This window comes from Gekko japonicus, unplaced genomic scaffold, assembly GCF_001447785.1.
Source record: "Gekko japonicus isolate JY-2015 unplaced genomic scaffold, Gekko_japonicus_V1.1 scaffold404, whole genome shotgun sequence".
Taxonomy (NCBI): Eukaryota; Metazoa; Chordata; class Lepidosauria; order Squamata; family Gekkonidae; genus Gekko; species Gekko japonicus.
In genome coordinates, this window is record NW_015174854.1 from 93659 (window position 1) to 120554 (window position 26896).

The 26896-nt window shown below is 41.2% G+C and overlaps 2 protein-coding genes across 3 annotated transcripts in view; one reads left to right on the forward strand and one right to left on the reverse strand.

Annotated features, from left to right (window-relative positions):
* Positions 1 to 3524: 3524 nt before the first annotated feature.
* CNIH4 (cornichon family AMPA receptor auxiliary protein 4) lies at positions 3525 to 10803 on the reverse strand. The gene is made up of 5 exons (XM_015424592.1): positions 10501 to 10803; positions 7800 to 7868; positions 5820 to 5932; positions 5210 to 5350; positions 3525 to 3728 (listed from the first exon to the last, which is right to left on the reverse strand). The coding sequence occupies exons 1-5, from the start codon at positions 10567 to 10569 to the stop codon at positions 3701 to 3703; spliced, it is 420 nt and encodes a 139-aa protein (XP_015280078.1). The 5' UTR covers positions 10570 to 10803; the 3' UTR covers positions 3525 to 3700.
* A 266-nt stretch (positions 10804 to 11069) lies between these two features.
* Positions 11070 to 26896, forward strand: part of NVL (nuclear VCP-like) — a 100109-nt gene continuing 84282 nt past the window's right edge. Inside the window, exons 1-6 of one of the 2 annotated variants that reach the window (XM_015424595.1) lie at positions 11070 to 11229; positions 13418 to 13491; positions 17017 to 17069; positions 22077 to 22173; positions 23819 to 23867; positions 25369 to 25608. In XM_015424595.1, coding sequence (XP_015280081.1) covers positions 11167 to 11229; positions 13418 to 13491; positions 17017 to 17069; positions 22077 to 22173; positions 23819 to 23867; positions 25369 to 25608 — 576 coding nt within the window. In that variant the 5' untranslated portion in view covers positions 11070 to 11166. Of the gene's footprint in view, positions 11230 to 13417; positions 13492 to 17016; positions 17070 to 22076; positions 22174 to 23818; positions 23868 to 25368; positions 25609 to 26896 lie in introns of those variants that run through there. The other variant, XM_015424596.1, reaches the window with a different exon arrangement.

Genomic DNA, 26896 nt, shown 5'->3' on the forward strand with positions numbered 1-26896 from the left:
AAGGGGAGGGTGGGATAAAAATCCAAATTATTATTATTATTATTATTATTATTATTATTATTATTATTATGTTACTCTATTATTAATAATAATTAATAATAGAGTAACCATAACCTGACAAAATGTAATCGTTAGGCCATACGATATAAAAGTGTATAAAAATGAATTATAACTAGCACTAATACAGATACAGCAATATCTAACCCAACTACAAAAAATAATAAATATAAAATACAATCAACTGCTACCTTCCACATTAACTTGGGAAATATATATAGAGCGCATTTTAATCACTTGAGAACAGAATTTAGCAACTTCCCAGGTGATCTCTATACTCACATCAGAGAGAAGTATGTTAATAATCCCAGAGTCAGAGGTGTCAGGACAGAGCTCAAATAACAGGGAAATAAGAACAGTACGAATTTCATTGTAAAAAGAACAACGAAGATAGACATGCGTCATTGACTCTATTTCACCACTGTTACAAGGGCAAACTCTCTCAGTCTGAACAATTTTGTTATATCTGCCCTCCATAACCGAAGATGGCAAAGCAGAAAATCTAGCAAGGGTAAAAGCTCTTTGATTAACATTTTCAAGATTATAAAGATAGGAAGCTGGAATAAGAAGGTAACGCTTATGGGGTGCAACAATAAAATTGGATGTTTTTGAGATGTCAAATTGACGTTCAATGTCTTCCACTTTCTGTCTAGCTAAATCTCTCCCCATCCACAGGAAGAACTGAAGAAGAAAATTCAAGCTGCACAATTTTGACTTGAACTGCCTTCTGCCAACTGGATTTAAAATCATCCAACAGCATTAAAGGAAGGAGGCCTTGGGGATTTATGTTTATATTAAGCCAGAGAAAAAGTGAAGAAGAAGAGCTTGGATTTATACCCCACCCTTCACTACTGGAAGAAGTCTCAGAGCGGCTTACAATCTCCTGTCCCTTCCCCTCCCCACAACAGATACCCTGTGAAGTAGGTGGGGCTGAGAGAGCTCTTTCGAGGACTGCTCTTGAGAGAACAGTTCTGAGAACTTGTGACTGACCCAAGGCCACACCAGCAGCTGCATGTGAAGGAGTGGGGAATCAAACCGGTTCTCCCAGATTAGAGTCTGTGCTCCTAACCACTACACCAAACCAGCTCTCAGAAGAGAGTGCAATTCTAGCGGCTACCTTTAGCATACCTGTTTCCAAACATACCATTGCATTTGAGATACATTTGGGGACCTGCAAAACAGCCCTCAGAAACTTTGATTGAACCCATTCCAGAGGCATAAAGCAAGACTCGGGAGGGTAGGATCTTTGCTTTGAAGAGTTTAAGGACAGCTGGTGAAAAGTGCCTCCCCCTTTTGTTGTTGTTCAGTTGCAAAAAAGAGAAGAATAAAAAATAAAGGGAAGTCCAAAGGGGAAGGAGGAAGGAGATTAGGGGATAAAAACAAAGAAAGCCTAAAGGCTGAATGGAACCAGAAGCCCAGGTACTTACCAGACTTCCTGATCCTCCAGTGACTGCTGTTGTAGCTGTGGAAAACCCTTCCATTTGAATGGAGGCAGCAAACAACCAAGCCCTGCCTTACAGTGATCTTGCCCACTTTCTGACAGTTTACTGGGCACAAGGGGAAGTACTGGTGGGTGCCCAAAGGGGACTGCAGAGAACCCTTTTGAAGACCATGTACAGACAGTGTTGTTATTCAGTCGCACAGTTGACTCTGACTCTTCGCCATCACGCCAGGCCCTCCTGTCTTCCGCCATCCCCCAGAGTCTGCTTAATTTCATGTTCGTTGCATCGATAACACTATCTAACCATCTCATCCTTTGCCATCTTCTTCTTATGTTACCTTCAGTTACCAGCATCAGGGTCATCTCCAGTGAGTGCTCCCTTCTCATTTGGTGGCCAAAGTATTTGAGCTTCAGCTTCATTATCTGGCCTTCCAGGGAACAGTCAGGGTTGATTTCTTTTAGGATTGACTGATTTGATCTTCTTGCAGTCCAAGGGACTCTCAAGAGTCTTCTCCAGCACCATAGTTCAAAAGAATCTATTCTTCGGCGCTCGGCCTTCCTTATAGTCCAACTCTCGCAGCCATACATGACTACTGAAAGACTATTGAAAGAGGTAGTCAATCTTTAAAGGTACAATTGTGGTCTTAGGGTACTGTCTCAGTGATGATCTGGTTCTTATAGATCCACATGGGTCAATGCAGGGGTAATTCATGAGGACAACCAGATGGATTTCACCTAGAGAACTGGTGTTGAGTAGTGATGGGCATGAACTGGGAAAATGTGGTATGGTTCATGGTATGCCAGCTTCATGAACCATGAAACATCACAAATAAACCAGTTTCATTTGTGAGGTTTGTGACATGGTAGAACACCCCTCAGCATGATAGAGACACCAAACTCACAAGGGATATCCGGCTAACCCTCCTCTACCTACATGCCAAGGTTGGTGAGGATTGAATTTATGGGGTTCGAGTTATGGCTCCCCCAAAGAAGGTGTCCCCAGGAATTGTTGTGATCCACACAATCAAAGGCTTTAGTGTAGTCAATGAAGCAGATGTTTTTCTGGTACTCCCTTTTTTTTTGTCCATAATCCATCGAATGCTGGCAATTTGATCTCTAGTTTCTCTACAAAACCCAGCTTGTACTTCTGGCAGTTCTTTATCCATGTACTGCTGAAGCCTAGCTTGTAGAACCTTGAGCATGACCTTGCTAGTGTGTGAAATGAGGGCAATTGTGCGATCGTTTGAACATTGCCCTTCTTTGGGATTGGAATGTAAACGACCTTTTCCAATTCTGTGGCCACTATTGCGTTTTCCAAATTTGCTGGCATATTGAGTGCAGCACTTAAAGACTTTGAATAGCTCAGCTGGGATACCATCACCTCCGCTAGCTTTGTTGTTAGTATTGGTTTCTAAGGCCCATTTGATTTTGCACTCCAGAAAGTCTGGCTCAAGGTCAGTAATCACATAGTCATGGTTGTCAAGGACATTGACGTTTTTCTTGTATAGTTCTTCTGTGAATTCTAACTGAGCCACGGAACATTAAAGTTTGCACATTCAGAATGAAAACCTACACCAAGTCAAAACACTGATCCATATAATCTGTGTGGCAGAGGCTCTTTGAAGCCTCTTTCTGTTCTTGATGTCCTTTCAGTTGGAGACACTGATAAAGTGGAACCTCTTACAAAGTGTTTGCTCCATCACTTAGCACCAAAACTACTCAAATGAGGTGTACAAAGGGAGCTGTAGATGCACAGAGGAGGATCACTGAATTGTGGTCTGAACATTTCTCAGGGGTCTGTTCATGACGATGTCCTTAATTGCACTGATACAGTTAAACACAAAGTTCTCACAAGTAAATACAAGCTTGTTCAAGAAATAAAATGTCTGAATGTCCGTAACTTTATAGGGCAGGCAAGTTCCCCTAAAACTGGTGCTATTTAGAAGTTACACTTACAGATCTGAAATCGTTAAGTAAGACAATGAACTACAGAAAAATCAATAAGTCCAAATACACTGTCATGGTTTTTTAAATATTTTAATATGTTAAAAAATACAGCAAAAATATTTTTGTTCAAAGAGGAAAAAATATACTGCATGATTACACTGGTCGAAGTTTACTTGAAAGTTGCACCTGGGTTCCACAATGTTTCAATGGAGTGAGAATTAAGAGTTTGGCAACCACGATACCTCCATTTTGACTTCAATCATTTATCAAAGCCAGGATCATACTGCAAGAAACAGGGTGAAAGTAGTACTTTAAACAGAACTAACCATCTTCTAGAACTTGCATCTTTAATATACTAACATCAGCAGTAAAGCAGTTCCAGTTCATTTTCATAAGTAAATTATATTGGACAAACTGAATTTATCCAATAAAATTCACTTATGAAAATGAAGAATTGTGTCAAGAATGGATTCAGACAATCCATTCTTACCAATCTGCAGTCAAAATCAAATTACATGGAAGAGTCCCTCAATAATGGCACTGAGAAAGCTATGATGGAAGCCCTCATACGATAACTGCTGTCATCATGTGATAAGCATGGTCATATGAATCCATCCACTGAAGTTAGCAACAAGAGCGTAAGAAAGCTGTTCTTGTTTACTGGCTTTGTGTGAGAATCATAAAATCAATTAAGTCACAATAATCTTCATAAACAACAACCAAAATGTTAAAATGTTAAGTACCTACTGTAAAGTTTGCAGATGTGTTTTCAAAATAATACAGTGGCTTTCCAGTTTGCTTATTTTAGATACATCCAGGTCTTTGAATCTTGCCTGAATGAGCTGCTGTTAAGACATTCCCAAGCATCACATAATGTGTTAGACTCGGCAAGGGGGGGGGGGCTTTTAAAAGGAGGAGATGGTATGCAGCAGTGAGTTGCCACTTGCCACGTTGAAAGTAGAGCTTAGCTCTTCCCCCCCTCCTTACTGGTAACAGAAGCAGGCACCTCCCTGCAGCCACTCCATGGACTCCCCTTTGAGCCAAATTAAGAGTTCATTTTAATCCAATTTAAATGGGAAATCCCTGAGTTGTACTTGGACATCATGTGGATAGTCTTCTAATGGAGGAACTTGTGCTTTCCATGTGGGGAAAAATCCCCATGTGGAAGCATTCACAGTCTCCCAATCTCAACTTAAATCCAGCTATAACCAGGTAAGTGAGATGTTAATATTGCATCTTTCTCACTGATATTCAAGGTGGATTATAGAGTGTAAGTCAATGCAATTAACAAGATGACGCATCTACTAAGCAATACAATAGGATACACTTACTGAAATTTAAAACAAAGCAAACCGCATTAGATGCGATATGTCAAACAATGCAGAAAATAATTATCACAAAAGTAGAAACAATTCAGTAACAGTCAGATAATACATACCATACACAGTAGCATAATTTACATTCCTGTTCCATTTATAGAAGTGCCTTCCTGAACCATTCCATAATAATATAGCTCTATTACCTTTCATTCACAAAACATGACTGAAGGAACGTGCAAAGAAACTGAAAGATGACTTATTTTAAGAAGAAAAACAAAATAGTATTTGAAAAGGCATGCAGAATCCACTACTGCCAACTGCTACTGTAGCAAAATATCCAGCAAAACACAGAAGACAGCAGAACTCCACAACAGCGTCAGCACACTAACAGGAATTTTAACGATTTTTCTGATCACCTTCCCAAGTTCTAAGACATGAGACTTACCTGTAAAGGTACATGAAGAAGCAAAGGAGATGAAAGCCAAGCTTAATCATAGCCCCCTCCATATGAGATTTCAGCTGTCCTCGATTATGAATCTCTGTGGGGTCAAATACCCCCATGTTTCCACTGGGAACCATAATGTACCTGGAAGAGTGACCAGAAAGTATTCTAGCACTAGTTGTATGTTTGAATATAGAGTCAACAATTCAAACCCAGCATGCTAACAACCTGACCAACAAACAAACAAAACAACAGGGTTGGAAAGAGAAGCATAGGCAATTGGGGCTGAGGGGGAGAAGGTTATATAATAGATTCAGGCTTGCAGCACTGGTTTGATGGCTGGGAGCTCTTCTCACAAAGAGCAAGTGAAAGAATGAAATAAAGGGACAGTTAAGCTAGAGACAGAGAAAGAGATCCTTATATCTAGATTGGGGCAAGCAAGTATTAAGTTACAGTGAATAGCATTCCAAAAATGGCAGATGCTTTATAAATATGAAAGTGAAAAAAGGCAAAGTTTCAAGTCACTCCACACCAATCATCTTCTGAAACAATTAAAAAAATGGCAATGTTTTAGAAAGATCCACAAGCAACCCATGCCCCCCATGACCCTTACCTATATATATTCCAGGTTGCTACAGGTAAATTGAGAAGGAAGATGAACCAGTGCAGTGAAATAAGCATTAATACAGTGACAATGGTATGGCCAATCAATTCAGGGATCACCCACTAGAAGAAAGAACATTTTTGAAAAGTAAAAGATTTTATACTACATTCTAAGGGAGATACCATTTTACCTGAAAGCAGAAAAGAAAAATGTGCACAACATTGTTAATTATGAATAAGCAGCTCTTTATTATAACCTATGTCAACTGATGCTGTAACTGGCATCAAGGTGTCTAAGTTGTGAACCAGCCTTAAACGTTTCAGAATTGTCTTCCTGAAAGCTTGTGAGATTGTTTTTCCAAGGTACTAGAGTACCTGGACTACTTTGCAAGATTCAGCCCTGCATTTGTGTAATGAACTTATGAACAGTTCTGCTGACATAAGATATCTGGGAACCTCTCTAAGCCCACAGTTGTGTGTATTATGTGAAAGTATAGTTACTGAACATCCCAAATCTTTTTTTGTGACCATGTTTTATACTTTCTGGGTGTGAATAGGCTGGCAAGTAATACCTCACACTTCTAGTACAAACACCAATATTTAATTTGCACTAACACCAGACTTGGTTTCTTTCTACCTCCTCTGATGTTTGAACAGATTGCCAGCAGGTGTCCCCTGCTGAAGGAAAAAGTAACTGCCTGCCCTTAGTCTTAAGGTCCAGGTCTTAGGTGCCAATGGAGCTCCAAACATGGAGAAGTCGTCACAAAAACAGCATGAATGCTTTTTAAAAAACGAATACTCTCAGCCAAGATAATCCAAACTACATGCAAAGAGAAGCTGCTTTAAAACCATACAAAGTTTTGCTACTTGTTTGGAATGAATTCTAAATCCAGCCAATTTGCTAATCATGAAGATGCTTCTAAGTAAAGAGATTCCTGACACTACTGACCAAGGCAAATAGGAAATAGGATCAATAAAAGTTTGCTCTGGAGAGCAAAGAAGAAACTACATATGAAAGGGGTGTGTGCCATGGGAGGTAGATTTCGGAAGGGGTAATCAGGATATAGAAAATCTGCACAGGGAGGGTGATCAGATCATGGAAATAAACTGAAGAACATGCTTGCTGAATAAAACAAAATAAGAGGAGTCTGAAATGATAGAGGTGGGGCGATGAATGAGAAATGGTCTGCAAAGGACATGAAGCAAGCAGGACATAGACATATCAGATGAGTTATACGACATTCCAGGAAAAAGATACAGCGGCAAGGAGGAGGAATGAGCGCAGGGCTGATTATGAGGATTAAGATGGGTGGCTGTGTTTGTCTGTAGCAGTAGAAAAGAGTAAGAGTCCAGTAGCACCTTAGACCAACAAAATTTGTGGTAGGTATGAGGATTAAGGAAGACATTAACCATACCCAGACAACCCAAATTCTGACACTGGCCTCCAAAAGGAAATCAATAACTTTGATGGTTTTGCTTCTTTTTGCATTCTGAGTGGGTGAAACACAGTAACTATATTCTGCAAGAGTTACAGTAGAGCAATTGATAGAATTTAAACAGGACTGACAGTGGGCAGCATGGCTATAGGATCTAGGCATGTATAACTGGGAGTCAAGCCAGGATATACAAAATGTGCACTGTTACCAGCAATGTTCCCTCTAAGCTGTGGAGTCTTGTGAGCAAAAATTCTACTTTGTGAGATACTGGCATTAAAGTTGTGAGCGAGCGATTTGGCTACTGCATAAATTAGTTTGCTCTGGAGCCCTCCTTCGTGAGCTAAGACAAAAATCTGTGAGCCGAAGGCTAGAAAACTGTGAGCTAGATCACACTAACTCAGCTTAGAGGGAACACTGGCTACCAGCACAAAGCAGTCACACAAATAACTCCATGAAAAGGGCACAATTCTAGCATTTTGTACTAACACATATCACAATCTATCATTTCTTGCTCAAGTGTTAAATTCTACCACCTTTATAAAGAAAAAACTTACTTTATTTAATTTTGAGCAGCAAGATCTGGCATTAATGTAGTCACATTCCAAATCCGATAATGTAATTATCTGACAATCAAGATAAGGAATTACCAAACCTTGCCTCTTGACAGCCCTACCCACATGACCATTTTACATAAAAACCAGGAACCCACTAAAACTCATGAGTACAATTTTTGCTCTACAGAATTGAGGAGAGGTGAAGTAAATAACAGTATACAGAAGAATCCAAAGGGCTATTACATTATTTGCCTTCCGTCTCAGTGAGAAAGGTAGACTATAAATACACAAAATAAGACTTCCACAAGCAGAAGACCATTTCAGAGGCCTCACTGGTCAGAGCAGGATTTGCTAAAGTTAATGCGGGCATCCAAGCCTCAGAAAGCTCCTAACAGAATCCTGGATACTTCACTGTACAGCATGTCAGCAGTGACTAAAGCTGCTGGGACTAGTCAGAGAAATCACGCTGGCTGCAAGACAGAAGCTTCCAAACGTGAAGTGCCCCTGAGTGCAAGTCCTGACAACCATTATTGCAAAGGCTCCAAGCAGCAACGGTTGAATGAACCGTGAGGACCCCAAGAATGACCAGGATATGCTAAAGCTTACTTGCCAATACTGGGGAGCAATGGCACCAACACAGAAGAATTTTGGATCAAGCCTCAGTTCCACATATCTTCTAATGCCTACTGGTTATACTGAACATTTACAGTGAATAGCAGCTTGAAGCATGAGCATACAAATCTTGTACTAGTGCAACAAATACGTCCACTTAGACTTCACTGCAGCAGTATGAAGACTGTTATCAATACCACCTTTTAATGCAACCAGTAGTTGGAGATCAATACTCATAATACACTCAACTTCAGTGTTATCCCAGAGATATCCATGAGACTGACTTGTATGCTTACCAAACTTTAAAAGATATATAGCCAGCATCATTACTTTACACTTGCATGACTATTTTTTTAAATTATTGGACATATTAGATATGCAATACTCCTATACAGCATTAATAAGCAAAGACTTCCAGACAAGGTGGTGGTGGTGTTTTTAAAGAACACTGTTTTACCCAAGAAGACTTGATAGCAGTAAAATATCTCAAGGCAGACAGAAGCTTATTCTCCTTTTAGAAATATATTAGGCCTCAGCTCTTTACAAAAGCATGACAAAACAAAACCTGACAGGAATCTCAGCAGTAGGTAAACTTGAAATACTTGTCTTTGAAAACACTCCTAAAAGTCCATGTTTGAATGAGTGCCCTTTGTATCCTAATAAATCATAAAACAGCTTCAAGTCACTATACAAACAGTAAAAGGGAGAAACGATGATGGCATAATTAAGGCTGTGACCTTTGGTATGCTTACTTGGAAGTATGGTCCAATCAAATTAAGGTTTCAGTAGGCAGTTCTAATGTCTAATAGTTTACCGCTTTGTGCAGGGCACAGTTTCCTTTCATTCCTCTCCTGCAGCCCCCCCCCCAAAGATCATTCCCGCAGCCTGCACATAGGAACAAAAAATGGAGGGGAGCTGAGGAAGGAAGCCAAGGAGGTAAAACTGCTCCCCCTCCTGTTCCACAAGTGCAGCTCCACTGATAAACTGGCTGCAGCCCACCAACCTACACAGCTGTTCCTCAGCATCATGGATCCCACAACCCCAGGAATAGCACAAACTAATGCTAAAGCAATGCAATCCTATGCAGAGTTACTCCATTCTAATCCTACTCACTGAAATCAATTATCTTAGACTGGAGTAACTGCATAGGGTTGCACTGTTAGTCTAACATAGCACAGCATCCCTTTTTACTACAACAAACAAACAAACAGAAGTCCCACTGGAAATTATAATACACAACTATGCCCAAATACAATTTTGCCACCATTTTTAGGATTGTTGGTTACATTACACGTTATGCAGGAAACACTACAGCGAAGCTCATCTTGGCTTTACCAACACAGTGTCCTGCTTCTTCAGATCAGTGCAGCAGCCATGTAGAACAGCAAACTTTCACACAGTGCTCAACCAGTTACTCTGGAAGGCCAACAATAGGGCACAGAGATCAAGGCCTTCCCCTAATGTTGCATCTTGGCACTGGTATGCAGAGGTTTACTGCCTCTGAATACGGAGATTCCCTCTACTCACCACTGATCCTGTTAAAGCCATCACTACTTCCACTACCAGAAAATCCCCCCGTTTAGTTATTCATTAATTCTTTTTGGCTGTCTTACTTAATGCCCATGGATAAGTAATTTGAGTGCCCCAAATTCTAGTATTATGGGAGAGGGGGAAACCCTTCCTCTATCCATTTTCTCTCTACCCCATGCATAGTTTTATAAAGGTATATCACATTCCCTGCTAGCCACTTTTCCCCCCAGACTGAAAAATCCCAAAATCATAGGAAAGGTATTCCCACCCTTTGGATCCGTTTGGTTGCCCCCTTTTGTACTTTTTCGAGCTCTGCAACATCTTTTTTGAATCTCAACGACTAGAAGCGTACGCTGCAATCCTAACTGAGGCCGGGCAACCATTATATCACACTTGCTCTGAGCCGGGCCACCCCGCAGGGCCCCTGGCCATTTCGCTCCCCCAACATTCCTTCTTTCTCCTCTCTCCCACTTACCCGCCCGCCACCTCAGACCCAGAAGGGGCGTTGCCCGGTTCCCCCCTCTTCCCAGGCCGTCCCGCAAAACAAACTGGAGGATACGAAATAAACGGAAAGGAAAATCAGAGCGCAGCAATCTATGAGCGAAAAAATGAACACCACCGACTCCATCCTTCCTCCGCTATCCTACTCGGCCACCATACACCACCTCGCCTACTCTTCCCTTCACGGCTACCGTACCACTACCGCCTTCCTCTAGTTTTCGGTTCCTGTTTTGAACCCTCGCACACCGTGCCGCAGACAATTTGCACTGCACGCTGGGACTTGTAGTCTTTTTTATTGCGGGCGGTAATCATTCAGTTTAGAGAGAGAGAGATGAAATGTTCGCCCAGGGGAAAAGCAGTTGGTCTTCTCGGGACTATAAAGAGTAAGTTGCGGGGGGTAGTAACGGGAGAGTAAAGCGGTAGGGAGAGAGGACTTCAGAAGATGGCTAAAATCTTGGGATTGGATCGTTCATTAGGTGTCTAAAGAAATGCCTACATGGAAGTGACTAATCCGCGCTCTTTTTCTGCCTTTTCCTTTCCTAGGATAGGGGAAGATCGGAGCTCTCTTCTGAGGAGATTCTGTCTCGATGCTCCGTAGTCTCAACTGCTCGCACGCAGCAAGTTAAGGCGCGCCGAAGATAGCTTTGGTTCTGGCCTCTTCCGTGCAGGAAGGCGGAGCCTCGCTTTTGGCTGAGGGGCGGAATTCGGAGCGTGGGGAGCTGCCATGCGGAATCGGGGAGGAAGCCACCCGGTGGGAGATCCGAGGCTGAAGCAGCGAGTTAAGCAGGTGCCGCCTTCCCCGCTGTCCTCTCAAGACTTCTGAAAGATCCAGTGTGGTCCCCGTCAGGGTCCACTAGCGCTGAGCCCCCCGGGGAGGGGGAGGGGGGGGAGGCGCGTGTCCTAGGGTTTTGCCTTCGGAAGTGTAAAATAGCACGCATGTGGTATGAGATAGGATTTGGTCGTCAAGTGAGCCATTGTAACCTGCAGAACAGCTGCTGTATCTTTGGACTAAGCCTGTGGGTTGAATTTTAAGAGGAAAGAACAGGAGAGTTCCTTTGCCAAGTTAGCGTGGAAATTTATTTATTTAAATCATTTGAACCTTCTTTGTCCTTAGTTGGGGACCTAAAACAACTTACATCGTTCTCGTCTTATCTGTTTTATCTTTACAACAAACCTGTGAGGTAGGTTAGGTTGAGAGTGTGTGATATGCTCAAGAAGCTTCCATGGCATGAGTGGGATTGGAACCTAGGTCTCCCAGACACTGTTAACCACTACACCATACTGGCTCTCTAGTTATGAAATAAATCCCAACTAATTTAACAGGATTTTCTTACCCCTAAATGTGTGCTGGAGTCAGGCACAGGCAATCCAATCCTATGCAGGTTTACTCAGAAGGCTAACAGAGCCATCCGAAGGCCTCTGCCACACGGGGGGAAAGCGCGGGCAAAGTGCGGCTTTTGAAAGCCGCACCAAAAGAGACACGCGGCGGCAGGATCACACATCCCGTGAGCCGCCGCGCAGTTGCTCCCCGGCACGATCAGATGCCGGGGAGAAAGCCACAGAACGGAGCACGAGGCCACCGGCTGCGCATGTGTGCGCATGCGCAGTTTGGCTGGGAGCCTTGATTGCTCCGGAAGACGGGCGCTCGGGCGATCCGATGGCCGCGCTTGCTGCGGCGTCTTCAGTAAGTCCTGCTTTGGAGGATTTTTTTTTCCCCAGCGGATTTTTGGCCTGAAGGGCCAGATCGGGGACGGGTGCGCACTGCTTCCCAGATGTTGCGATGAGATCACGGTCGTTTGCTGTGCCCTCTATCCGTCCCTCTCCCGGCCCAAAACCTTCCGTGTGACCAGGGCCGAAGAAGAGCGATACCTTGAAATCATTGCGTTTAAATAGATTTATAAAGGTGGACCACTGTTTAAGATGGCACTGTAAATCTCATCCCAGCCACAGACTCATTAACTAACTTTAAGCAAGCCCTTATTTTTGGCCTTAATTTCTCATCTGCAATATAGGGATGATAATACTGGCCTCTTATAGGGCTATTGTAAGGGGTTTTTTGATAATGCATATGAATGGCACTGAGCTCTGAAAGCACTACACAAATGCTAAGTATCAAAGAATTACTTATGAAATCATGTACCGCTAAATACATAGGAAGTCTCATAGGCAAATCATATGGCTTAGGATGCACCTAACTGATTTTGACAATGTCATTTTTTTTTTTAAAGTAGGAGTGAATATGAAGGCATGTACATGCATGCATCATTTATATATCAGTTTTTGTTGTTGGGAACCTACTTACAGTACAAAATGCAACATCTGAAATTGGTTTGGATGTCTTGGATTTTGGTGAATGCAGGTATTTAAAGTAAAATAGGCACGTCTTGTACAAAAATCCACAAAGTTGTAGGAGTGTGCATCTTTGCAGTAAAACAGACTTGAGTGTAATTATTCCTGTGTGATATTGCATGAAACAGATCTAACTAAAAAAGGAGACACTTTGCTATTTCGGTACTTACTAAATTACCTTAATGTGCAAAAAAATGCTTCCATAATTACTAAGAGTTGGCATAATATACTGGCAAACTGTGTGAGTTCTGAGTGTAGAAACTCTCAATTAAAAACTTGCTTTAACCTTTAATCTGTAATTCTGGCCTAATTTACAGCAATGTTGTATGGATTACCAAAAAATGAAGCACTTTGAATACTTGAAATAAATGTTAAATTTTACTAGTTGCATCTACAGAGTGACCTACCTGGCTGTTCCTGAGGAATTCATCCACTTCTTTTTTTTTTTAATTGCCCACGTGTGGGCAAACATGCACTTCTTTTTGTATACCTGTTTCAAACACTGGTGCAGGAATCTGCAAGGATAAGGATATTAGTTTATCCTTTGATGAATAACTTTTACATACATATCACTTCTGTAGAAGCTAAACATTTTATAACTAGTGTTTAATGTGTTCATTTTACAGTACTTGAGCAGTAATAAATGTGGCCAGTATGTTGATATTGGAATTTTAGCAGCTGATCTACAGAAAACATACAGGTGAGTAAAGGGTTTAACCCATACATTTCTCTTGGAGACAGACACCATAAATAACAAAAAATAATAAATTCTGACACCATTGTTATATTCAAGGAATTAAGTCCAGTGCAAACCATGAGCATTTTCAGAAGTCATGAGGGAAAAAAGACTCTAATGGTTTAACAAAAACTAATCTGCTTGTCCTAATCTCACAGTGTTGTGTAATGGATAGAACCATACATTATATGATGCTACACAATCACATTTACCAACTTAAAAGAGATACACAGTACAACGTTTGGGACTGAAGTTTAAGAGGAAAGAGCAAGAGAGTGGCAAAGTCTTGACCCGCTTTTTTGCTGAAAATTGACACGTGCACATACCATGCATTTGGCGTACAATAGAAAATTTAAGAATTTTCTACAAAAGAGGTAGAAGCATTTTGAGGCTGGTGATTTTTAATAGGAAAACAGTACAAGAGGAAGGTGTTAAGACACCTTTGATGGACCCCTGTCACTTCCCAGCTCTCAGGAAGATTTTCCCACCAAAATTTTAGTTCCCCTCAGTGACTTGAGTCACCCTCAAGTAGTGTGTATTTCTTCTTTATCTTAAAAGACTAAACTGTCCCACCCTGTTCCAGATATTTTTAGGCTTCTGTCCCAGCGCAAGAACCTGAGGGAAATGCAGGAGTTGTCTTGTTTTTAAACCCTTTTAAAATGGCACTTGAAGCAGAATAACTTTCAAAGCAGAATAAAGATTTTATTTAACAGGCAGGGAGAAGTCAAGGCTTAGAAATTCTGAGGTAAAACTTTATAGTGTGTACAGAACTGAAAACTTAAAACATACAAGAGAGTGTTGTAGCTTTTTTCCAGAGATTTCTAGTTCTTTTCCATGAGAGGTACTTTTCTTAGCATATTTCAGCAATTATACAGAATCTTAATAGAGTTCCCTGGAGAATAGCTCTTTCTTAAAGTTTCTAGATTTTCTCCCCATAGAAAATCTAGTTTCTCCCTTCAGAAAATTGTAGCTTTCCACTAACTCCTAAGGTGTCTAAAGCTTATTTCCTTTACCACAGACCTGGGTTCTCCTTAGAGCACAACCCCTTTTTACTGGCAGGAATTATTCTTTTCCCTAAGAAGCAAGAACCCTTTACTGTTTGGCTTGATTGGGAGTTACAGCCTAACAACCGAGTCACCCTGGCCAAATCTCATTTCCAGTATCTGTTGTCTGTGTAAAGCAGTTGTCTTCTTTTTTGGTTAGCTCAGAATCACAATTCCCCCTCAGAGTAGTTCTAATATTGTTCAGGCAAAGGAGTCTCTTCTCTTTTCTCTGTTAGACGACCCTTTCTGATTAACCCTGTCAGAACAATGACTCCAGTTATCCCTTCCTCTCTCAGAAGACAAAGACCCTTCCCCCCCCCCAGAATAACCAGGCTTCCCAAGTACTTACCGTAATTCGGCGGGGGACGACGACGTCTTTGCAGCATCATTCCCGCGGGGACAACGGACGTGCCGCACCATGTGGCAATGGGGCTAGAAACTCAATGGTACCATTGAGTTTTCAGCCCCATTGCCAGAGCGTCGCCCAGTGTCATTTCCTGGCGACGGCATGGTGCGTTACAAGGAGAAATGTTTTGGCCGGGGAGCATGTGTCCCCCGCCGGATTGAGGTATGTACTTGGCAACCCTAAGAACAACTGAGTTTAAATTAGCTCTCAGCTGATGATGGCCAATCAGAGAGCATGAAGAGCAGCCAATCAAACAAGCTCTCCACTCCAGGGCTGATTAACTCCTGATCTGTCTGTAGTAGCAGCATTTTAAAACCTGCTTTTCTACGCACTCCGTCACAACACCAGTTTCTCCTTTTGGATCTTAGCTGCAGTGACTGCATTGTATAAAATTTAAAAGATAACTAGACTTCACATAATGTGCCCTTGCAACCTCAGAAAATTAAACTCAAGAGTCTGTGACCGAAAGATACTAATAAGGTTCTGGAGCATGAGTAATTTGTATCAGGCACAGAGAGGGCATGAACTAGGGCTGCCAAGTCCCCCCGGGGGGCGGAAATCCCCCCGCCCCAGAGGCCTGTTCCCCGACGCCGGGTAATCGGGCCCCGGGGGAACCCCGCCCCAGCGTGCACGTCACAGGGAAGTGACGTTATGACGCCGGGCACGCTGGGGGCGCGGCCACGGCCATACAAGGGAAAACTCTATGGTTTTCCCTTGTATGGTTGTGGCCCCGCCCCCAGCGTGCCCAGCGTGCCTACGTCACTTCTCAGAGCGGCTTACAAACTCCTTTCCCTTCCCCTCCCCACAACAGACAGTAGGTGGGGCTGAGAGAGCTCTCTCAAGAACTACTCTTTCAAGGACAGCTCTTGTCAGAACTATGGCTTGCCCAAGGTCATCCAGCTGCTGCAGGTGGAGGCATGGGGAATCAAACCCGGTTCTCCCAGATTAGAGTCCACGCCTTTAACCACTAAACCAAAATGGAAATATATGCCAAACTTACTTTCCTATCAGGCCTAAATTTCTTTTACTGATTTAACAACAAAAATTGCATCATTTATAGCTTAGTTAGCATGTAAAATTGTTCTATCTGGCGAATGTATGGATCTTAAAAGTATAAATGTCTTCATTTACTGTAAGAAACATTGCAAGTATGCCAGGACTTGAGAAGGAGTTGCAAACTGCTACATTCTATGCTATTGTAGCACATGTACATTTAATTTTTGCCATCTGAGAGTTAGGGGGGGAAAGTTAAAGGTACAAAAGAAATTCTATAGGAAGCAGAAGAAAGTGTATTGTTCGGACAGAAACACTCTCATATAGTAACAATAGATAGGGCTATCTGCATATTTGGATATTAAGATAAACTTTGTAAAATTGAAAAAAAGCTGAACACTTTAATCATTTGTTGATAAACACATAAATTGTTAGCAATATTATTTGTATCTGAACAAAAATATTCTTGAAAGTATGTTAGTATAAAAAAATTAGAATGATCATTATCTAATGCTGTAGTTTGTCTCTTAGAAAAATTTTCATAGTACACATTTTGAGTAAAGTCTTGTCTGTCATTTCACTTATTTTAAAAAAAAGTTGGGGTTTTTCAGCATTCCCCCAGATTTCCTAGTTTTTCTATAAGGAAAATGAAAAAAATGTGTGTGAAAAACCGCATGGTGTGAAAATGGTGTGAAAAACCGCATTTCACTACTTCTGAAATAGGAGGTTTTTCCACTACTCTTCAGTGGGGGAAACCTTCAGAGAAAAACCAGAAAGTAAGAGTGTGTGTGTGTGTGTGTGTGTGTGTGTGTAGACAGAATGTTCTATTGTTGTTTTTTGCTCTGTGGGCCTTCACGTGTCTAGCCAACTGTGGACTGAATTCTGCTCCATGTATTTATACAAAATATTGTTTGGGGCCTAGTTAAGGAATTGGATTGTTGTGGATTAGGCTAGTTATGATATTGACACGCGTTTTGTACACTAACAATACAGAATGTGCAAAGAAAAGCTTTCAGTCAGACTCTAATTCATACAATTGATTTTCAGTGCAGATTATGGAAGAAGAAAAAGAAATGCTTTTAGAATACAGGTAGAGAAAGGTAAGAATGTTGTATTTTAATGTGAAGGCATTACCCTAAATGCTATCCATAATAATAAAACCTGTGTTCCACACAAATCTGTCATGTTGGCTGTGATTACAGCTAGCTCTGACCCTTAGACTTCATTTCTTTGTGGTTTTGGGCGTAACTGCCACTGAACTTAGTGAAACCAAGTCATAATCAGCAGAGTGGAATTATAGCAAAGTGGCAGAGAACTGAAGCGATATAAGTTTAATGTCGATATTTTTACTCCAGTTTTCTCCCCATTGGGGACCTAAGGTGGCCTGCGACATCATTCTCTGCTCAATTTTATCATAACAAATTATACAGATGGAAACCAGTCACTAGTATATGAGAGACCAAAGGAAATGGGAAGAAATGTGCTAAAGAAATTATAAAGTGTACTCTATATGAAAAAAGTGACAATAATAAAGCAATTTCATCTATGAAGATTTGCTTTATTGTTATTGTCACTTTCATTTTTTTTTCTACAATTATATTTTCTTTAGCGCATTTCTTCCAGTTTCCTTTGGTCTCTCATACTCAGTTTTATCATAACAACAAAACTGTGAGACAGAGTACCCTGACAGAGAATGACTGTCCTAAAGTAATACAGCAAGCCTCCATGGCAGAATGGAGGTTTGAAAATGCTACAAGGGTCAAGCTACAGCAGATAAAATAATATCACGATACATATTTACTTACAATAGTAAAATTAAAAACATACAGCCTGAATATCAGACTGCATTAAGAGTCAGAACAATAACCTGGTATAATATTTCCAATATTTCTGGATGTGTGTGTCATCAACCAGCAATTGAAATTGGAAACTTTATACCAGATTATGACATCAATGAAGATTTATGCATGAGTGCAATTACCATGTGAAGGGATCCATGGCCTGCTTCATAAACTTACATCATATCACACAGTGTATGAGATAACAATACCTGATCAGGATTGATGTATATTATTTTCTGAATGTGTTCTTTAAAAAATATGTATTATTGATCACTGAGGAAGGACCTTGAGGCCAAAACGTGTATGGTCTTGTGTTGGTCATTTGACATGTTCATCAACTTTGTATGGTAAATTATTTCAGTTTATTTAAAAATTGTTCTGACTCTTAATGCAGCCTGATATTCAGGCTGTATGTTTTTAATTTTACTATTGTGTGCACCGTATACTACATATTTATTGTGATATTATTTTATCTGCTGTAGCTTGATCTTGGTAGCATTTCCATTATATTTCGGGCTGAGTTTGTTTCCCCCTTCTCCTTTGTTTGTTTAGTTAGAGTGGCGATTTGAACCTGAGTCCCTCAGATCCTAGTCAAACAATCAAACCAGTATGCTGTGCTGGTGTACCATTTCAGGCTGCTGGTAAGGGAATGCAACAGTATTCTCCAAATCCCTCTATATTAATAATTATTTTTTAAAAAATATGTTTATTGGGTTTTCAAAATAATTTCTGTAACCTACACATTTACGCAAAGACACCATCCATAGTCACCAAAGACCCCATCCATAGGACCTAACCCTTGAAAAAAAAAAAAAAAAAAAACCAAATAAGATTTTAACAGCAATCCAGCAAAGCAAAGAGATTACATTTTTCTTATATCTAGCCCCCAAAACAACTTCAATCCAAGTACAAACAATGACTGCAGATTTTTTTCTACCTATAACTACCTCGTTTGTTAAACAATTATCTTATACATGTTATTTTTTTAATTAGTTTAACAAATTGGCATTCAACATCAACTTTATCCTCTTAAGGCAAGTACTAAAAATTTCTACTTACTCCACTAGCCTTTACATTTCTTGTTTTTAATATACATATAAATTGTAGATTTTTATGCATTTTTAATTTAGCACTATGAACTTTAAGTTAATCATAAATTATACCAATCCTTACAGTGCCATTTCATTCCAGCTAATTCTAAAAACACCCCTATTATAACCATCACCTGTTAATTAGATCCTACACCCATTCAGCATAATAGACTTTAAACTGATCTTAAATTATAACAATATTTTCAGGGTCAATTCATTCCAGCAAAACCTATCGCACAAAGATAAACATTTCATCCCTTCTTAATTTTTCTCCTGTAAATATGCAGTTTAAAACCTACACACACTTAGCACTATACATTTTAAATTAGTCAAAAATTATACCACCTTACAGTCCCATTCCATTCCAGCTGTTCCTAAAACATTCCTATTATAACCAGCACCTATTAACTAAATTTTCAGCATTATAAACTTTAAATTAATCTTAAATCATAACAATCTTTTCTGGGTCATTTCATTCCGATAAGACCTATCACACAGAGAGAAACATTTCATCCCTTCTATATATTTGATTTTTCTCCTGTAGATCTGCAGTTTATACACCCCTATTTATAACCACCACCACCTGTTAACTAAATCTTACACATATTCAGCATTCAAACTTTAAATTGATCTTAAATCATAACAATCTTTTCCGGATCAATTCATTCCAACAAAACATATCGCACAGAGAGAAACATTTCATTCCTTCCATATATCTTAATTTTTCTCCTGTAAATCTGAAGTTTATTTTTTGGTAGGAGCATGTCTATATGTCTTTTTCCTTTGCAGGCATGGCAATTTATCTCCAAATTTCCCTTTTGATCTCTCAATCAATCATGTTCATATATTATACTGTTCTCTTTGTATTTGCACGTATGTAGTTTTTTTCTTTTCTTTCTACAATAATCTTTTCTTTTGAAGGGTATTCTTTGCACCTTCCTTTTTGGTGTCTCTATCTTTAAATAAGTCCTTTTCTTTCCCAAAGTTGGTGGAATTAAAGTTTCAACGCCTGGTTTTTCATCCTGATATTCCGGGTTCTCCACAGCATTCTGAATACATTGTCCTGTCTTTTCTTTTTTTTCTGTTTCCAATTGAGGGTTATGCACTTTTTGTAATAAACATACACATGCCTCCTCGAAACCCTTCTTTATTCCTTCTCTCAGGATTTTCAAAAATTGTTCAACAGAGATCTCTCCCACCAGTGTATTTTCATCAAGTTCTTCCTTTTCCTCCTCTCTTGTTGTGAGCGCCATTTTTTTTTTCTAAATTCAGGTTACTTTGTTTAAATTCTAGTAATCATTCCATTAAATAGTCCTAATTCATCTATGCAATATCTGCTGTCAAGCCTTGCCAGAGTATAAAAAAACAAAGTTTTCCCCGAGCAAAATCAAATAGCAATGACCACATAATTTACTCCCGCTCGCTCTCCGGCCTCTGTTCTTTTCCGTTTTGGAAAGAAAGTTTCCGGGGTCTTTCACTAGCCATTTTCTCGTTATAAAGCTTAGAGTGATATGTACTCACAGTTCTTTTTTAAAGTTGCTTCTTCTGTGGTGCTGTGTTGCTGTATCTTTTAATCCAAAAAAGTGATTTAAAACAGGGGGGGGATTTCCCCCTCCAAACGTGGTTAAAATGGAAGGCTGCAGCTGCATAGAACATGGCATCCATGCTCTATCCTGCAAGCCGCTCGCTCCTGCTTCGGGGCAATAATGGTCAAAAAAAAACCCCCGCGCATTTGCCAGTTGCGGAAGGGGCCAAAAAACCCCTGTTCCAGCCCTCTCTCCGGGAGGACTGGCGGAGCTCTCCCAGCGGCCGGGAGGCTCTAAAAGGAGCGGAAAGGAGTTGGGCGGCTCGAAGTGATCCAAGAAACCGCCTGTCGCCGCGCCGTACCGGAGATGATCTCCCTATATTAATAATTCTTGAGTGGGAAAACTTGCATAGTATGCAAAGGAACCTTTGCAGAATTTTTATTTGAAAAGAGTTTTCCATAGTGGAGCTTTAAAAATGTCTGAATTCAAGTGGCTCCATGTTTTTCTTATAGCCTGATTTAAGTGTTGATTTAAGCAGAAGTAAAACCAAACTAAATCACACATATTCAATTTAAAAATAATGCAAGCAATACCATAGTTTTCTGTGTACGTATTAATTATAATCTATTTTTCTCACTGAGACTCAGAGCGGATTACACAGTGTTAATCGGTACATTCAGTATGGTTAGACATCTAATATGGGCTTTAAAGGTCAATACCATCACCTTGAACTGGGCCCAGAGGTCAATTGGGAGCCAGTGTTGATGGAACAAGACTGGACTGATATAGTCCCTACAACCCACCCCAGCCAGCATTCTCACTGCAGCATTCTGTACCAATCGTAGTTTCTAGATACTCTTCAAAAGTAGCCACACATAGAGCGTATTGTAGTAATCCTATCTAGTTGTTACCAGGGCATGCACCACAGGGGCAAATTTTACCTAGAAAAGGCCACAGCTCACTCACTGACTGATGCTGGTGGAAGGTGCTGCTGGCCTCCACTGCCACCTGCTTTTCCAGCAGGAGGCCCAGGTCCAGCAGCACTCCTGAGCTATGAATCTGCTCCTTCGGGGGGAGTTGGAACCCCATCCAAAACAGGAGACACCTAAGTTCCCAAGTCAGTCCTTCCAGTAGCACCTCTGTCTTGTTAAAATTAACTTGTGACAACCTTGGCATATTTGTTCAATATAACATGTAATTGACCTGTTGAAATAAAACACCCCAAAAAGTCTCGCTTCCCTACATGCAGTTTGAGGTGGTACCACCCATTCTGCTACATGTGTAGAGCAGGCCTTATTTTCAGGTAAACATGAACAAGGTTGTGCTGTTTATTGTGTTTCTGGTTTATGATTTCCTTGGATTTATTTCATTTATGTCCCATCTTCCTACCCAATGGGGACCCAAATCAGCTTACAGCATTCTTCTCCAGTTTACCTTCACACCAATCCTGCGAGGTAGGTCAGGCTGAAAGTGTGTGACTGGCCAAAGGTCACCCAGCAGGTTTCCTTGGCTGAATGGGGATTCAGGCATGAGTCTCCCAGATTCTAGTCCAGTTCTGTAACCACTACAGTTCACTATCATTTAGGAATGTGAAGTTCACGTTGTGTATCTCAAGAGTCTGATAACTATATTCTGATTTTCTGTTACAGTTTTTGGGATAATAAGTAAAGAGCTGAAGTCTGAGGATTTAGAGACTACAGAACATGAACATTTGGCAAAGAAAGCAAGGCACAGGGGAGGCAAAGAGTAAGTTATAATTTATTCCATGAGTTACAACTTTCTGGAAAGCACTGTAGCTTAGCATTATGAGTGAGCAGCCTGCAGATCTGGCCTCTAAATAAACTGAGACTCAAAGCAGGTTCTCCTACTGAACTTGAACTTTAAGTAGGTTCATATGAGGCCGCAAACTGCAAGACTATTTAGGACTTAAGAGATCAGTGTTGGCACTTTGATTTGGGCCCAGAAGCATACTGGTAATTACTGCAATTGTTCACTGCCGGTTGAATGTGACTATTCCATCTTGTGACCATCATTAATTAAGCAGTGCTATTCTTGCCTATTTATCTGTTTATTTATATCCTGCTTTTCTTCCCAATGGGGATCCACAGTGGCTTGCAGTACAAAAATACAGCAGGGGGGGGGGTAACAGAAGACGGGAGAATGCAGAACAGGTCTTCCTTTCTTTGTCTATTTGCTATAGATCATTTTTCTAGTCCTAAGAACTGAAAGCCAAGAATCCATTGTCTTGTGCTCTGGGCACACTGAGGTTTTAAGTACCTGCGAGCAAAGGAGGAACAAATTCAGCCAGATCTTATTCAGTGCTCCCAGCCAACTAGCAGGGTCTTCCCCCTTCATTAGCTGACAGTTACAGCTCCTTTATGGCAGTCTAATCTAAAGCATGCTTGATAGTGGTCTACCAGGTGAGAGAACAACTGATATATTAGCTAAAACTGGTAAAAAGGCACATTCCAGATCCCAGCTGCCATCTGGGAGTCCAGGAGCAGAGTCAGGACCAAAAGGACCCAAACTACAAACTTGCTGTCTCAGGGAGACTACGTAAAGAACAAATGAGCAGCCATGCTGGATCACACCAGTGCCAGTCCAGAGAGGTACCATCAAGAAACCCACAAGCAGGGCCCTCAAGCAGCGGCCCTCACCTGTTGACTTCTCCCTGGCATCTGACATAGGCATTCTACCTCTGAACCTGGAGTTCCCAGTCAACTCTGATGGCTCATAGCCAAAGACTGTCCTTCCCTTCATAAGTATGTCCAGCCTTCTCTTAAACCTATTTAGCCCAGTGTCCATTGCAACAACTCAGTGCTGTGAGTTCCTCATGTCAACTACCTGCTATGTGACATGATGGTGGAAAGTGCCGTCAAGTCACAACTGACTGACAGTGACCCTGTAGGGTTTTAAAGGCAAAAAATGTTCAGAGGTGGTTTGCCATTGCTTGCCTCCATGTCACTGGTATTCCTTGGAGGTCTCCCATCCAGGCCGACCTTGCTTGGCTTCTGAGATCTGACGAGATCGGGCTAGCCTAGTTGTGTGACGTAGGGCTTCCTTTTGTTAGTTCTGCCTTGAACCTGTTGTCATTCACTTTCATAAAGCTGAGTTCTAGTCATATGGGAGGGAGAAAAGTTTCTCTACACCATGAGCTACAGTTTATTCATCCTTCTCCAGTCCATTGCCAAGGCCAGGCAAGACTTTAGGGACGGTCTAATTCCTAGGTTGATGGGGGGGGGGGGATAATGCTGGGGAAGGAGAAAGCAGGGGCACTGTAAATTTTGTTTACAGGGTTTTGATCTAAGGGAAAATATACAAATGATTGTCGTTTTAAAGAATTATGTTGAACTTTTATTTTTGCTAAACTTCCTGTCTTGCTATCCTAAAGAGATTCAGAAAGCTGCATGGATACCTCAGACACTGACACTGAGCACCCAGTAAGTATTGGCACATGATAATTCCAGTAAAATAAATTCAGAGTTGCATATGTATATAGAAATTCCTAATAGTTCTTTTGATGGCAGAGGTATGGATAAAAAGCCTTAAATCAATCGCTGTCCATCTTCTTGGCAAGTGTTCCTCAAATTAAGTCCAAAGAATGGTGCCAGTCTAGATAGAGCATATAATTTTGGTTATACCCTTGTAGATCCTGTCACTTGATACTCTGGAACGATTTTGGCTCTCATCTACCAAGTCAGGACAGGCAGCAAAGTAGGACTAAGAGGCAGGCTTGAGAGTAGGGTTGACCCTATCATAATCTTCCTGCTCCCATCAAGAGGTGCCTCCCTGCCTGTGCCATTTGTGGCAGTTGTGCTGCAGGTTGGCCACCCATGACATCAGTCTCTGCCAGCATTTGATGACATCAGTCTCTGCCAGTTTTATTGTGATTTCTACCAGCTTTATAACTTGTCCCTTGCCTGCTCGCCTTCCTCAGATGACAGCTGCTCCTTGGCAAGCACTCAAATAGTTGAGTGGGTATAGGGATTCAGTCCTCCCTCTCCCATTTAGAAAGGGGCAGCAGTGTTTTGAGCTGGAAGACAGCCATGACAGGGGACAAGGGACATAGCATGGGAAGTAGTGTCAGAGGAGATAAGTGGAGCAATAGCTTTACAGGAGAGCAGCAGAGCAATCTTTTAAATACTTTATCTGTAAGACTGATTTACATCTGCCTCTACCCACGACAATATATTCTCCCCTAAAGGAGTCAGCTGGGCCAGTTTGGTGTAGTGGTTAAGTGCGCGGACTCTAATCTGGGAGAACCGGGTCTGATTCCCCACTCCTCCACTTGCACCTGGCTGGATGACCTCGGGCAAGCCGTAGCTCTGATAAGAGCTGTTCTTGAAAAAGAGCTGTTTCTGTCAAGAGTTCTCTCAGCCCCACCCACCTTACAGGGTGTCTGTTGTGGGGAGGGGAAGGGAAAGCAGTTTGTAAGCCGCTCTGAGACACCTTTGGGTAATGAAGGGCGGGGTATAAATCCAATCTCTTCTTCTTCTTCTTAGATCCACAAACCATCATCTTTTTTTGGGGGGGGGGATATGGCAGAAAAGATGACTGCATGAAAATGTTACAAAAATCAGCAAGAGGTGTTTTATTCTCCAAATCAATTATTAAATGATTCTTTGGAGGAAAGTTGACAGAGAAAATGAAGAGGATTTTAGTGCCAGTTGTCAAGGCAAGGAGATCTCGTAGCCTTAGTTTTAGAAAAGTCATTGATTTTTTAAAAATTACATAGTTGAAACATGTTCTGATTTGCAGCCCCTGTGACTTTCAAGTTATCAAAGCATAAGTACTGTTAAGTATTTTCTGTAGATTTTTCATAATGTATACTCTGGAATACCCTGGAAAATGGTTACAGCTTAATGAGTCATGTTAATGGAAGTGATCAAAGCTGTATCAATGCCTTCTGTTGACTTTTTAAAAATAAATGTATTTTTGCAGTCCTCCAATTACATGAACACTTCTTTATTGACCTTATACCGGAAAGAAAATCAAGATTCCCTTCCTGAAACTGCTATGGATGTGCTAACAAAATCCAGCACTCCTCCTCAAGTAACAGCTGACACCAGAATTTCAGAAGGCGGATGGTTTATCGATAAAACCCCAGCCAGAAAAGAGGATAACTTTTTTATTGATTTATGTGCAGAAGAAGAGAGTGACAGTAGTAAACAGATAGCTGAGGTACCACTTTTATTACTAGTTACTTAACTGTTATTTAGCTAGTTACAGTTGTTTCAGTAGTGCATGTTTGTTCTTATTTTTCTTATTTCATGTTTCTTATCTGATATTTCTTATTAGTCCCATTCCAAAAGCTCAAGGCAAATAACAGTAATTTATAAAATACATATCTAAAATGGACTATATCTTAGCAGTGCAGGGTTGCACTCTTCTTCAGAGTTATGCTGAAATCAGTGGGCTTAGAAGATTGTAACTCTGTTTAGGATTGCATTGGAAAACCAACACAGTATTCTTGGAACTGCCTTTTTTTGGCCTTTAGCGCTAAGACATGAGGTAGTTATCCTGGTCACCAGGTAGGATGTAAGTCCCAGTAACCACAGGATCTGACCGCAGGGGGTTCTCAGGTCACAGTCCAGTTATATAGTCCAAAAGGCAGAGACAAGAGCAATCCAAGGGTCAGGTAACAAGAATGGCTACAAAAGAGGTGCGTCAACTGGTGGGGTACTTAGCAAGACTGCAGACAAGTTGATCCTACACTGGCTGCAGCTTCTCTACAGCCTTGTATAAGGAGTTTCTCTACTGGTGCTGCTGGATCCCATGCTAGGCTCTTCTGAGTCAGCTCGTCTACTCATAAGGAGTATTGGAGCCCAGATCTTTTGATGACGTCAGTCTCTGCCAGCATTTCCTTAGCAGAGGGGAGGCTGTGGATGCCAGCCACACACTCCCGTGCCTGGCCATGCATCAGCCCTAGTCTTGGTCTGCTCTGTCCTGAGGTGCTTTGGGAGACTGGCGAGTCTGATTGTGGGCGGGTTCATGCTGGGGCCTCCAGGCCAGAAGGCCTGCTGGCTTGGAGTGGTATCGGTGCTGGCTCAGGGTCTCTGAGACCCCAGCCTCACAGACAGAGTCTACCAAGGCTGGTCTTGGGATGAGTTGTCCTTCTCTTCCAATGAGGAGTCATCCTCCCATGCCATGCCGGAGTGGCCCATAACAGCAGTCTAGCTAAACTGTCACAGAAATGTAAGATTAACTCCTATACTGGCATAATCTCAGTGATGGAAAGCCAGTCCAAATCAAAAGATGGTTTAAATACTTCAAATGTTTTCCGACTTTTGTTGCAGGATGGAAAAAATCGTTCACCGTTTTTCTAAGGGAACATTAGTCAGTTTTTTGCTTAATATGTGTGCAGTCAGACCTGTTTTTCATTAGTCCTTTAAAAAATGGTTTTCAGAAAGCCCTCTGTCAGCAAGCCAGGCCAACTCACCCTGATAATTCAGGGTCTGACCTAGCAATT

Bases quoted from the DNA above. Each gene is read 5' to 3' on its own strand.
- CNIH4 (XM_015424592.1), bottom strand. From the start codon at position 10,569: ATGGAGTCGGTGGTGTTCATTTTTTCGCTCATAGATTGCTGCGCTCTG. The intron at 7,869-10,500 runs GTATCCTCCAGT...CTTGATTGTCAG, and splicing joins TTTTCCTTTCCGTTTATTTC to ATAATTACATTATCGGATTT. The intron at 3,729-5,209 runs GTAAGTCTCATG...TGTTTCTTGCAG, and splicing joins TTCTTCATGTACCTTTACAG to TATGATCCTGGCTTTGATAA.